The 13,954-nt window shown below is 44.9% G+C and overlaps 1 protein-coding gene across 11 annotated transcripts in view; it reads right to left on the bottom strand.

The window, feature by feature from the left end:
• The window catches only part of LOC140069356 (uncharacterized), a 45,030-nt gene extending 35,680 nt beyond the window's left edge, over window positions 1–9,350 (bottom strand). For 7 of the 11 annotated variants that reach the window (XM_072114964.1, XM_072114966.1, XM_072114963.1 and 4 more), the window contains exons 1-8: window positions 9,157–9,350; window positions 7,506–7,565; window positions 7,290–7,367; window positions 5,833–5,923; window positions 4,095–4,231; window positions 1,319–1,441; window positions 246–312; window positions 66–125 (exon numbers count right to left, since the gene is read on the bottom strand). In XM_072114964.1, the coding sequence (XP_071971065.1) occupies window positions 66–125; window positions 246–312; window positions 1,319–1,441; window positions 4,095–4,231; window positions 5,833–5,923; window positions 7,290–7,367; window positions 7,506–7,550 (601 nt within the window). In that variant the 5' untranslated portion in view covers window positions 7,551–7,565; window positions 9,157–9,350. The remainder of the gene's footprint in view (window positions 1–65; window positions 126–245; window positions 313–1,318; window positions 1,442–4,094; window positions 4,232–5,832; window positions 5,924–7,289; window positions 7,368–7,505; window positions 7,566–9,156) is intronic. The other 4 variants (XM_072114958.1, XM_072114961.1, XM_072114965.1 and 1 more) reach the window with 1 other exon arrangement.
• Window positions 9,351–13,954: the final 4,604 nt, after the last annotated feature.

The raw sequence follows: 13,954 nt of genomic DNA, 5'->3' as shown, positions 1-13,954 counted from the left end.
AGGGGTGGGCACGCCGCGCAGGAGGCCCGGAGGGGTGGGCACGCCGCGTCATCTATCACACTGACCATTGGGGGAGACACTTCTTGAAGTCTTTGTCTCTTTTACTTCGGGCTCTTTTGCTGTTCCTGTGAAGGTGTAAAGAACAGATCAGTCACGGATCAACATTATACAGAGGTTGACCAAGAGGGGGCACACATACACCCTGCTCCTGGTACCATGCCCATCTATTCCAGTGGTGGACATACCTTCAGGTCCCGAGTCAAAGGAATCAGAGTCAGACTCTGACTGTGGTTCATAAACTTCATGTACGACCTATGGTATAAAAAAAATACACACATGTAGATGTATACACAAGTGTAAGGAGGAGGAGTCATATGCATAATGTGACCATCTCAAAAACTTGTTTTGGTTATATAGTGGTGTCCAGTGACCTGTATAGCGGCCAATGTTGACATCAGTGCCACCACTGTCCTCAGGCCGTGTCCAGTATTGCAATTCAGCTGCATTTAAGCACAAAAAATAATGACAGACAAGCCCAAAAATAGTGGTGGCGCCGTTTTATAGGCAAAAACACAGACGCTTTCAAGCCCTTAAAGGGGAATCAGTTGTGATGATGAAAAAAATGCAGACAGGTTATTGCTCTGTCCTTTGTTTATGCTGTTAGTAGCAGCAGGACTGTGAAAAACATATTTATAATTTTCCTAGCTTTTCCAAGTGCTCATGAGGTGTGTTCTCACACTGCGGTGCTGTGAGCTCTCTGCACTGTACTGCTCCATAGCCCCTCCCCTCTGACTGACTGCTGTATTATCCATCCAGGACCTTTTATTCCATCCAGGACCTTTTATTCCATCCAGGACCTTTTATTCCATCCAGGACCTTTTATTCCATCCAGGACCTTTTATTCCATCCAGGACCTTTTATTCCATCCAGGACCTTTTATTCAGAGGGGTGGGGCTGCAAAGCGGCTCAGCGCAGAAATCTTATGTCACAGTCCTGCTGCTACTAACACCACACACAAAAGGTATGATTACACATTTCTCCAGGGACAATACCCTAGACTATCTATAGTACCGCACGGCCATTACTGCTGACGGAATACCTTTAACAACCCCTTTAAGGGAAAGGTTTCTGTTGAATGTCAGGGAGGGCCATGTGCATCAGTCTCAGGGGAGAGTCTTTAAATTCTGCTCTGGTTTCACCAGTGAATCGCAACATCTTTGGATGCACCAAAATCAAACAATTAGAAAAAAATATGTTCAATAGATTTAGTTTGTTCCACGATGTGGAACTTGTGTTGGGCTGCCAGGCGCTCGCTTACATTGATCTTCTTCCTCCCGTGAATCTGCTCGATGGCCTGGGCGTTATTGCTTAATTTCCGATACTGATTGGTGTTCAGAACTTTGCTATCAGCCTCAACTCCCATTATAGGATGATGCTTCACCTGAAAGACAGAGGACAGATCACATAGAGCCCGTCCTAATACACAGCGGGTGTCTGCTGTATTGTGCAGCCTGTGAGCCCTCCACAGGAAAAGGCCACAGCATCCAATATGATGAGAAAAGTTGATAAACCTTTATTCACACAGGCATAGAAAAAACTGCAACGTTTCGATTCGCCCATGCAAACAATTGTGCACATGCACATATAATACACCCACCACCCGGTGACATCATTGCCTTTTTAAACATTAGGTAAAAAAAATCTCATTATCAAATTTACATAATAGCAATAGCAATATACCCCAATGACATACATATTCATATCATATAGTGGAAAACATACAAATATAAATAATCACCACAACTCTACAAGAGAAAACATCCTTAAAAGGGAACCTACCACCACGATTGTACCTATAAAGGTAGAAGGGGTGGTAGGTGGATGAATGGGACGTAAGGATAGCCCTTTTTGGGCTAATCCTTACGTCCCGGCTATCCTTTTGTAAACTTTAATGTCTTTATATGCTAATTTTTTTAAGCGGCTACTGGGGCGTGGAGTAGCCGGACATGAGGCTACTAGTCGCGGCTACTCCACGCCCCAGTAGCCTCGTTCCTCCGCCTACCAGGTAATCTTCGGCGCGCAGCTCCTCGTAGCTGCACACCCTTGTGCGAATACCCTGCAGGCCTCAGAACGCAGGTCTACGGGTGCGCGGCCGTATCTGGTAGGCGGAGGAACGAGGCTACTGGGGCGTGGAGTAGCCGCGACTAGTAGCCTCATGTCCGGCTACTCCACGCCCCAGTAGCCGCTTAAAAAAATTAGCATATAAAGACATTAAAGTTTACAAAAGGATAGCCGGGACGTAAGGATTAGCCCAAAAAGGGTTATCCTCACGTCCCATTCATCCACCTACCACCCGATCTACCTTTATAGGTACAATCGGGGTGGTAGGTTCCCTTTAAACAGATCGTATACACCTGTGTCATCAGGTCTCGTGTTAGTGTGTGCAATCACCGCACCTCCTCCAGAACCTTGTTACTACCACCACCAAGGAAGCTTCCTTTCTGATCGTTCAGGAAAATTATTGGATTTCATAACCAGTAAGGTGGTCGCGCTGCTTGTTTGGATAGTATTATCAGTAGTGCAGATGAAAAGCAATAGGTCTGCAAACAGATATAAATTTTTTAACAATATACAACATTTAATACATCAAAGATTCTGAGTACAAAGTGTCAATAAAAGGTAGGAGGGTGGACAACGCGTTTCGGGGCGGAATTAGCCCCTTCTTCAGGTCCGATGGTTCTGTAACATGTAAAATTGGTGAGTCGTAGCTAAAATCGTTGCTGTTAAAACGTTATAAAAAATATAGACAATGATAAATAATCTATATATAGAATTATTAGTCTGTAAATAGAAGGATAAAATGCGATAAAATACATATATAGGTGTACATATAGGTGTACATATGTACACCTATATATGTATTTTATCGCATTTTATCCTTCTATTTACAGACTAATAATTCTATATATAGATTATTTATCATTGTCTATATTTTTTATAACGTTTTAACAGCAACGATTTTAGCTACGACTCACCAATTTTACATGTTACAGAACCATCGGACCTGAAGAAGGGGCTAATTCCGCCCCGAAACGCGTTGTCCACCCTCCTACCTTTTATTGACACTTTGTACTCAGAATCTTTGATGTATTAAATGTTGTATATTGTTAAAAAATTTATATCTGTTTGCAGACCTATTGCTTTTCATCTGCACTACTGATAATACTATCCAAACAAGCAGCGCGACCACCTTACTGGTTATGAAATCCAATAATTTTCCTATGCATACCAGGTAATATTACCTGACTACCAGAGGACGCAGCAGCTGTCTCCGTCAGACTACACAGTGCTACATATCTTTCCACATACACCCGCAGCCACACCTCCTGCATCCCTGCCACCTCCCGGGATACAGCCCCCCCTTTTTACATGAAGCGCAGTATCACCCTATAAATAATCATTTCTGATCGTTCAGGCATGCATAAGCTATGCCATTCATTATCCTGGAGGGGGGGGGCAGAGATCCGATCATGTGACCCACAAGTCCGATCATGTGATCCACATATAATGGTACTGGGGATACACTCTACCAACCAAATATACTATCAATCGTCATATTATATATATATATTCATTCTTTATTGTTTACCACCTTTACCATTTAGACCTTCACATGATTTGCTGTTTAGGTGGCTTTTCTGATTTCAGGAAAAATATGGTTTGTTGGGACCGGGCATGTCACAATGCTAAAAATCGATATGGTCCATAATGCGACAACATTTCCAGAAATATCTTGCAGTGAAAGAGAACCACCTTGCCATTTAGTATTCTGGGAAAGATGGGTGACTGACAAAGAGTCCCACTGGTTATACCTTAGGCTTAGGAGGTAGAGCGGCAGCACAGTATCAGAGAACATAGCTGCTTTCTTCTACAAACAGCGCCACACTTGTCTACAGGTTGTGTGCGGTACTGCAGTTTAGCCCATTTCTTTACAAGTGCATAATATGTGGACCAGCCAAGTCCTGCCGAGGGATCTCATGTAGGGAATACACGAGGCAGCTTCTTGCTAGACCCGTTTACACGCGATAACTTACCAGATATGCTATTCTGTGGCGGATTCCCACAATGTGGAAGAAGATGCTGCCATCTTTGAAGCTGGACCTGCACAGCTTGCACTCGTATATGCGGATACCTTGAGCATTTTCATCATATTCATAGATGTACTCAAGACCTGGTGCAGGAAAAAAAAAGGAAACTTTAATATCATGTATCACTTTTTTACTTAAAGGGACGGTCCTGTATCAAAGTGGGTAGGTATCTTTACAAGGGTTCACCTACAGATCTGCTCGACCACTAACCGGCCCAATTATATCACAGAATGAAGTGACGTCAATGGGGCTCTAGCTCCATATACACCAGTCATCATATCTAATGAGACACACTTACCTGCGTAACCCTGGGCTAAGAGGGATCGGGGAGTATTCATGTAACGATTCACTCAGATTTCAAAAAGTGATAGCAAATTGCTAGGATTCCCCCTTACTATATAATAATCAGTACTCTCTGCAATCCTGAGACCCTGGGGTAGTGGTGCATCAGCGCTCCGGACCAGTAAAGCTGTGGAGTAGGGGAGTCAAACTTCTAACCACAACTCTGACTTCACCATAGTATTCACCGTCTCTGTGCTGGGATAAATGCAGATATTCCTTTCCAGTGCATTAATCCTGTGATCTATAGCAGACGAGCTTCACTACTGAGCATGTACATAAAGTGCAGCCACATTCATTTCAACTAAAAGCCTAGAAAAGAATGCACAACCTGCAGGCAGCTCTTCCATAACTGATGGCAGATCACTGGTGCAGGAGGCTGGGTAGCGGAGAGGAGCTGAGAAGACATCACTTCTCCCGGGCCCTCTCCTGCCGCACTGTGTTCTCACTGCTCCCGGGTCAAATCCCTGCTTTGCCTCCTTGGACTTATAGGGACTGTGGGACTGTCTGCTAATATTCTACTATAGACATATAAAGCTCTATGTACAGATGGGAAATATTGTGTCAATCTTTTTACATGGTGCCTTCTGTTACATTCATGACATGTGACCAGTCACATCATCGCAGGTCCTTTAGCCTTTTAAGAATAGCAAACTGTACACCATGTATGTGATCACATGAAATCACAGCAGCCTCCATGGAGGATGGAGAGGAGGAGAAGGCTGTGGAAGCTGCTGTTACTTCATGTGGCCAGATACATGCATGGGGTAGAGTTTCCTATTATGAAGAGGCTAAAGGACCTCAGATGAAGTCACATGACATGAAATGTGACCAGTAAGGAGGCATAAGGCAGATTAGATGGGAGGGGCCAGATGAGCAGGTCACGCCCCTCTGATGCCAGGAAATATAAGAGAAAAGGTGATTTGTGTGGATGTAAGCGAAACAATTTTTAGCTAAAAAAGGGGGTCAGTCATTTATTAAGGCTCTATAGGAACCGGTCACTGGCTGTATATGTGCAAATGTGCTGACAGGTTCCCTTTAAACCCAATGCCTGATGGAGAGTAATATCTAAAGCTTCCAACTAACATCACACTTTTTAGTTAGGCCATGAAAAGTATCAAAAACTGTGGACTCTCAACTTTCGACCACTGGCTAACACGGTGCATAGAATCTTTTATCTTTATAACCAAATTATGACATATCACCAGTATGATCTTGGGGGGGTCCCTGTGACTCCAGACTGGAGACCACCAAATCTCCTAGGAGTGAGCACCACAATCACTTCAGCCATCAATCCCCTCAGCGATCATCCAGATCTACACATCCACATTTAGGACTTTCTTACCAATTAAAGGTTCCTTTTTGCCAATTTCTACGATCTGGTCTTTCAGCGTCTTGGCCGTCCCCAAAGAAGTCAGCTGTGTGCGCTTTATCCCCTGTAGAGAGTAACGAGAGCCATCATACAGGATATCAGCCTATACCTATATACTATACTATATATATCAGCACAGCACTGGCAGAGCCGGAGGAAACCGGGATTCCCATACAATCTTCCTGGTAAAAATAAACATTTCCGGAAATATTAACCCCTTCCTGCTGATGCCCTTTTTCGTTTTTTGCCTTTCCATTTTTTTTTTGCTCCCCTTCTTTAAACATCTATAAACTTTTTTTTATTTTTCCACGTACAGAGCTGTACGAGGCTCGTTTTCTGTGAAAGAAATAGTAGTGTTGTGTACTGGGAAGCTGGGGTAAAAAAATCCAAATCAGGTGAAATTGACGAAAAAAAACCAAATATTTGCGTCAGATTCTTGTGGGCGCAGTTTTTCATCTTTCATTGTGCGCTCCATGCGACACCTCCCCTTTATTCTCCGGGTCGGTACGGTACAGGGATGCCAACTTTATATAGGTGTAATCAGGCTTAAATAGATTTTAAAAAATTAAAAACCTTTTGCAAACCTTTTGTGTGTGGGGTCATTTTTTTGCAGGATGAGCTGATGTTTTCATTATTACCATTTTGAGGACTGTACCGCCTTTTGATCACTTTCCAGTAAAAAAAAGTTTTTTTATAAGCTGCAAAGTGGCGGTTTCTGACATTTGGACGATATTTTCCATTACAGGGTTCACAGCCGGGAATGACCATGTTATATTTTGACAGATCTGGATTTTTTGTGACACAATGATACCCAACATGTTTAGGATTTTGGGGGGGTTATTCTATTCTATCATTTCTAGGGGAAAAAAAAATATTTGAACTTTTTAATTTTAATTTTTTTTTAACTTTTTAAGGCCCCTAGGGCAGGTTAACCCTAGGGAGTCTGATTGCTCCAACCGTATACTAGAATACTGCATTATATATAAAGTTTTTTAGATCATCTGTTACAGTGTGTCACCAGCTCACTACTAATAAGGCCAGGAGTCCATACAGACTTCAGGCTGTCCTGATGACAGATAGTCACTCCCTGATAACGTCACACGGAGTGATGATCCCTGTCGAGATGCCAGCGCTCACACGCCACCGGGATTTAAATGCCCACTGGCAGTATTTAATGGGTGAACACCATCGGTGCCAGCATATTGCAGCAAACAGCTGGTATGAAGAGGTTCAGTCCTCGTAAGTCACATGTCATTAATGGGTTAAATGGTGGCACCAGGAAGTACAATCCATCCTGCAGTAATACAAGCCTACGCAAATCTTGAATTTAAAAAAAAAAAGAAAAGAAAAAAAGACGTGGGATAAAAATCTACATTTCTGATGTAACTGGAAGCCTTGGTCCCATCGGCACGATGAGGAGGGTCACTCACCGACATGAACTTGTGGAAGGCGGAGGCGTAGTGCTCAGTGGACTCCTCAATGTTTTTGAAGCGAGCGTCACAAAGCAGCTGAAACACAGAGAGAAAACACAAAGCGGCTGATAACGTGATCTATAATGTGATAACGTGTAGAATAGATTCAGCCCATGTGGTTGGGTGGCAGATGAGCCAGATCCCCCCATAACACCCAGGTCCAGGGGGACTCACACAGCGCCTGCGCCTCAGTCTCGTCCTTCTGGCCTTTCTGTCCATGTTTAATCTTCACAGCTAAAAAAAAATAAATAAAAATATAATCAATAAAACAAAGGAAGCATTTTTAGATAATATAAAAACCAAATTGAATCTTGCTTTTTGCAGGACAGGTTGCCTTATTAGATGGCAGCATTTTACGGGTAACTATATCTCATTGATTAACTTTTTATTAAAGGAAATCTCCCATCAGAATTTATCCTGATAATCCAGGGGCACTTACCGTACTCATAGATCCCGGCACTGTGACTGTGCTAATCTTCTTATATTTGTTATCCATGGCCTCCTTCCTTTCTAAAATCAAAATTTAAAATTATGCTAATAAACCAGAAGGGCTATGGGGGTTGTTACCAGAGGCCCTTCATGTTGTAGCCTCACAGGATGTCACACTGTGCAGGAGCACTTCCTCCTACTGTGTAGGATTTCATCAGGAAGAGGGAAGTGCTGAGGGAGAAGAGGGGAGGAGGAGAACAGCCTGTGAAGCTACAGCACAGTAGGGCTCTGGTAACATTTCCTTCATTAGCATAATTAACAAAATGATATTTATTTTTTAGATGCAAGGAGACGAAGAAATAAAATAAGATACCACAGTCCCGGTGCCTGGATCTAGGAGTAATGTCCCTGATTTCTCAGGATGGATTTTGTTGGTAAGTTTTCAAGTTATGGATAGGGTTGACGGTCCGACTGCTGGGGCCCCACAGATCATGAGAATGGGGCCCCTCTTTGGCCTATTTATATTGTACGGTATGGTGCAAGAAGACTTGGGAGTCGCCATTAGGTCTGGTTCGGGGGTGTTCGTGGGGTCTTGGGACTTCTCCAGATACATTGTTATTGATCATCTTAATGTCCTTTACATGCTCAGAATGGGAACATCCAAACAGATATAGGACTGGACCAGGACCAGGGTCCAGTAGGGGTTAATGTTGAGATGTGTATACAACACAACAATCACTAATCAAAGGGTTCACTACAGTTCCAGGAGCAGCTCTCCCCTCACACTAGAGGTGAAGATGTCATGTACCTTTTGAACCAATCCCTGAACCCCCCCTGGGGGTCACGCCATGAGTGACCCCTGTGATACAATGTAAATGACATCATCACTTCCAGCCCGGGGGCTCCATAGAGGCTGCTGCTCGATCCCCCTGAGAAATAAAACCCCACCATTATTAAACTGCAGATTCATTTCCACCTACAGCAATCCGCGATTCGCATCATGTGACCCGTGTCGTGTTAGAGGGGCTCCGGACATATTTCAGGAGGTGCAAGAACCTGCTCTGTACAGTGGAAGGATCAACTTTCCCATAGGATGTCATTAAAAATTCTGCCTCCAATCCCCCCTAAAAGGGGAGGTCGTATGTGCCCCACACAGACCGCCATGACTACGACTACTGCGGCAGTCACATGACACTGTCACATGCTCTCATCATCCAATGACTCCATCAGTGCATTACAGAGACACCATTAATGATAACACTGATATTACATCATGTATGACATCATCTTACACCCTATACACACGTCACTGCACGCTATAGGGGCTATCACAGTCCCTACACATCACTACAGCAACCAGAGGGACCCTATGTAGCTGGCACCTCACAGAACTCACCCGCACACCCCAGTGTGGCTCCTCTCCCTCGGTCCACAGCTTCACACAGCACACAACCGCTACAAACGCATCGGCTTCCTCTCAATGTCTCCCGTGCGGCGCCATCTTGTCGGAGATTTCCCGTTAGGAGTGCGAGATCGCAGGGCTCCGACAAAATGGACGATCGCAACAAATTCGGTGATCGCAGTGCGGACAGCTTCTGGCGCTGTAGTTTAGCAGACCACTTCCGGATAGTGGGGTGTGACGTCATCAGAATGCGCATAGTGTAGTGTTTTTTTTGTTTGTTTTTAAAACAGTGGTTTTTCATTACTGACAGACAGTGTGTCCCCTGCAGCAATAGGCTCTTTGCAGACAGCCTGTGTTTGGATAACTTCATTATTTTGATTTATGTAGCCCAGATTGTATGTGGGAAGTCACTAGGGGGGTTGTTATACTTCATAGTGGGCAGTATGGGGAGATAGGAGACTGTACAATAACATGTGCAGATGATTAGTAATGAGGGCCCTGTAAGAGTGTAGGAAGAGGATGACCGTTCTTGTGGAGTCGTCCAGTCAGTCATTACATATGGATAAAATACAAAAAAGTGATGAAAACAATAATCTTTTATTTTTATGGTGCTGTAATATTCCGCCGCACTATACAGATCATTGGAACCAGGGGCAGGTTTAAGCGCTGTGAAGTTTAAGAAAAGAAGTTAGGGGTCCCCGGGAGAAGTCCTGGAGATGTTAGTGGGAGGTTTGAATTAAGGAAGAAAGTAAATTTAAATCACTGGAGTATCAAAGCGCATAGGCAGGGATATAGACTGAGACGAGGGAGGACAGGTAGGAAGAGGTAGCACTGTGCAGAGCTTTGTGGATGAGGGTAATTTGAGCTGAATTCGGAAAGTGACGGGACTGGCACAGTGGAAGACCAATTAGTGGTAGTAAAGCTAGAGATGCCTAGAATAGTTTTCACCTTCTTCCAAATCCTTCCCCTTAAAACTAATGTGGGCGTTCGGCTTAGTGGGGCACCTCCATAATTTGCTTCCATTGTTTAAGTCGGAGTAAGGAACCCTGTCCATAATTTGATAAGTCTACCTGCTGCGTTTAACCCAGCTTGTTTTCCCCAGACAGAATATTTTTGAGCTTCGAAGGCCAAAAAATACAACCATGGGTTAGGAATTGCAAGACTTCCCTCCTCTTTGACTAGCTGGAGAGTGTCTAAGCGAGTTGCGGCATCAGGACCATTTTAATTAAAGGAAACCTACCACTTGAAGTGGCAGGTATAAGGGGGAACTACTGAGCACCAGCTCAGGGTGAGCTGGTGCCGGAGCTTATTTTTGTTAGTGTTTTAAACCGCAGTATCGCGGTTTAAAACACTTTTTAAACTGTATGGCCGAAGCTGCTTCGGCGCAGGGAGGTACGCGCTCGGAGCACCATGCGCGCGACCGTGCCCGCGGCTCTCATTCACTTCCTATGTAGCCGCATGCACGGCTTCTGTGTCAGACGGCAGGCGAATCAATCACAATGGGTATGTGCAATATGATTACTCCACTGCTATCATGATGAATATATTTGTTTACCCTTAGAGTAAGATATATAATAGAAGTGTCTCATTTGTTCCATGATAAGCTACAATGAAATGTGTGCTTTTAGATCAGGATATGCCCCCAATTTGGATGTACAGGCACCTTGCACTTTAAACATTATACATTGATCTTTGGATTATTTCTCCTTTTGGACTTATAGCATATCTCCTTAGGCACACCTCCCCTAGGAGGGTAGCACCCATTCCCATGCATCACCCTGCAAGATTTGTCTGACTTTGTGTAGTGTCTCCGCCTCCCCTTCCATATGACCAGCCTGTTCCTTGTGTTTTTAATTGTTTGTTATTTGATTTGTAATAAAGATATAATCATGCTTTATAGCTCTTTGGTTGGAATGGCTTTTTTGTAGATAGGTTTTGTGTTTATTGAAGTCAACCACGATGTATATGTAGGAGTCTAGCACAACAGTGGAATATGAGAAGGAAACCCAGAAAATTATATGCAAGCCCCTAGTAGTATACAGCAAGCCCCTAGTAGTATACAGCAAGCCCCTAGTAGTATACAGCAGCCCCTAGTAGTATACAGCACTGCCCCCAGTAGTATACAGCAGCCCCTAGTAGTATACAGCTTGCCCCCAGTAGTATACAGCAGCCCCTAGTAGTATACAGCAGCCCCGAGTAGTATACATCAGCCACCAGTAGTATACAGCAGCCCCTAGTAGTATACAGCAAGCCCCTAGTAGTATACAGCAGCCCCTAGTAGTATACAGCCAACCCCTAGTAGTATACAGCAGCCCCTAGTAGTATACAGCAGCCCCTAGTAGTATACAGCATGCCCCTAGTAGTATACAGCAGCCCCTAGTAGTATACAGCAGCCCCTAGTAGTATACAGCAAGCCCCTAGTAGTATACAGCAGCCCCTAGTAGTATACAGCACTGCCCCCAGTAGTATACAGCAGCCCCTAGTAGTATACAGCTTGCCCCCAGTAGTATACAGAAAGCCCCTAGTAGTATACAGCAGCCCCTAGTAGTATACAGCAGCCCCTAGTAGTATACAGCAGCCACCAGTAGTATACAGAAAGCCCCTACTAGTATACAGCAGCCCTTAGTAGTATACAGCAGCCCCTAGTAGTATACAGCAAGCCCCTAGTAGTATACAGCAGCCCCTAGTAGTATACAGCAGCCCCTAGTAGTATACAGCAAGCCCCTAGTAGTATACAGCAGCCCCTAGTAGTATACAGCAAGCCCCTAGTAGTATACAGCAAGCCCCTAGTAGTATACAGCAGCCCCTAGTAGTATACAGCAGCCCCTAGTAGTATACAGCAGCCCCTAGTAGTATACAGCAGCCACCAGTAGTATACAGCAGCCCCTAGTAGTATACAGCAAGCCCCCAGTAGTATGCAGCAAGCCCCTAGTAGTATACAGCAGCCCCTAGTAGTATACAGCAGCCACCAGTAGTATACAGCAGCCCCTAGTAGTATACAGCAAGCCCCCAGTAGTATGCATCAAGCCCCTAGTAGTATACAGCAGCCCCTAGTAGTATACAGCAGCCCCTAGTAGTATACAGCAAGCCCCTAGTAGTATACAGCAGCCCCTAGTAGTATACAGCAAGCCCCTAGTAGTATACAGCAGCCCCTAATAGTATACAGCAGCCCCTAGTAGTATACAGCAAGCCCCTAGTAGTATACAGCAGCCCCTATTAGTATACAGCCTGCCCCCAGTAGTATACAGAAAGCCCCTACTAGTATACAGCCAGCCCCTAGTAGTATACAGCAGCCCCTACTAGTATACAGCAGCCCCTAGTAGTATACAGCAAGCCCCTAGTAGTATACAGCCAGCCCCTAGTAGTATACAGCAGCCCCTAGTAGTATACAGCAGCCCCCTAGTAGTATACAGCAGCCCCTAGTAGTATACAGCAGCCCCTAGTAGTATACAGCAGCCCCTAGTAGTATACAGCCAGCCCCTAGTAGTATACAGCAGCCCCTAGTAGTATACAGCAGCCCCCTAGTAGTATACAGCAGCCCCTACTAGTATACAGCAGCCCCTAGTAGTATACAGCAGCCCCTAGTAGTATACAGCAGCCCCTACTAGTATACAGCAGCCCCTAGTAGTATACAGCAGCCCCTAGTAGTATACAGCAGCCCCTACTAGTATACAGCAGCCCCTACTAGTATACAGCAGCCCCTACTAGTATACAGCAGCCCCTAGTAGTATACAGCAAGCCCCTAGTAGTATACAGCAGCCCCGAGTAGTATACATCAGCCACCAGTAGTATACAGCAGCCCCTAGTAGTATACAGCAAGCCCCTAGTAGTATACAGCAGCCCCTAGTAGTATACAGCCAGCCCCTAGTAGTATACAGCAGCCCCTAGTAGTATACAGCAGCCCCTAGTAGTATACAGCATGCCCCTAGTAGTATACAGCAGCCCCTAGTAGTATACAGCAGCCCCTAGTAGTATACAGCAGCCCCTAGTAGTATACAGCAGCCCCTAGTAGTATACAGCAGCCCCTAGTAGTATACAGCAAGCCCCTAGTAGTATACAGCAGCCCCTAGTAGTATACAGCAGCCCCTAGTAGTATACAGCAAGCCCCCAGTAGTATACAGCAAGCCCCTAGTAGTATACAGCAGCCCCTAGTAGTATACAGCAACTCCCTAGTAGTATACAGCAGCCCCTAGTAGTATACAGCAGCCCCTAGTAGTATACATCAGCCACCAGTAGTATACAGCAGCCCCTAGTAGTATACAGCAGCCACCAGTAGTATACAGCAAGCCCCTAGTAGTATACAGCAGCCCCTAGTAGTATACAGCAAGTCCCCAGTAGTATACAGCAGCCCCTATTAGTATACAGCTTGCCCCCAGTAGTATACAGCAGCCCCTAGTAGTATACAGAAAGCCCCTAGTAGTATACAGCAGCCCCTAGTAGTATACAGAAAGCCCCTAGTAGTATACAGCAGCCCCTACTAGTATACAGCAGCCCCTAGTAGTATACAGCAGCCCCTAGTAGTATACAGCAGCCCCTACTAGTATACAGCAGCCCCTAGTAGTATACAGCAGCCCCTAGTAGTATACAGCAAGCCCCTAGTAGTATACAGCAGCCCCTAGTAGTATACAGCAGCCCCTAGTAGTATACAGCAGCCACCAGTAGTATACAGCAGCCCCTAGTAGTATACAGCAGCCCCTAGTAGTATACAGCAGCCCCTAGTAGTATACAGCAGCCACCAGTAGTATACAGCAGCCCCTAGTAGTATACAGCAAGCCCCTAGTAGTATACAGCC

The sequence above is a fragment of the Engystomops pustulosus genome, chromosome 7, assembly GCF_040894005.1.
Source record: "Engystomops pustulosus chromosome 7, aEngPut4.maternal, whole genome shotgun sequence".
Classification (NCBI taxonomy): Eukaryota; Metazoa; Chordata; class Amphibia; order Anura; family Leptodactylidae; genus Engystomops; species Engystomops pustulosus.
This window is presented reverse-complemented; position numbering and strand designations above follow the sequence as displayed.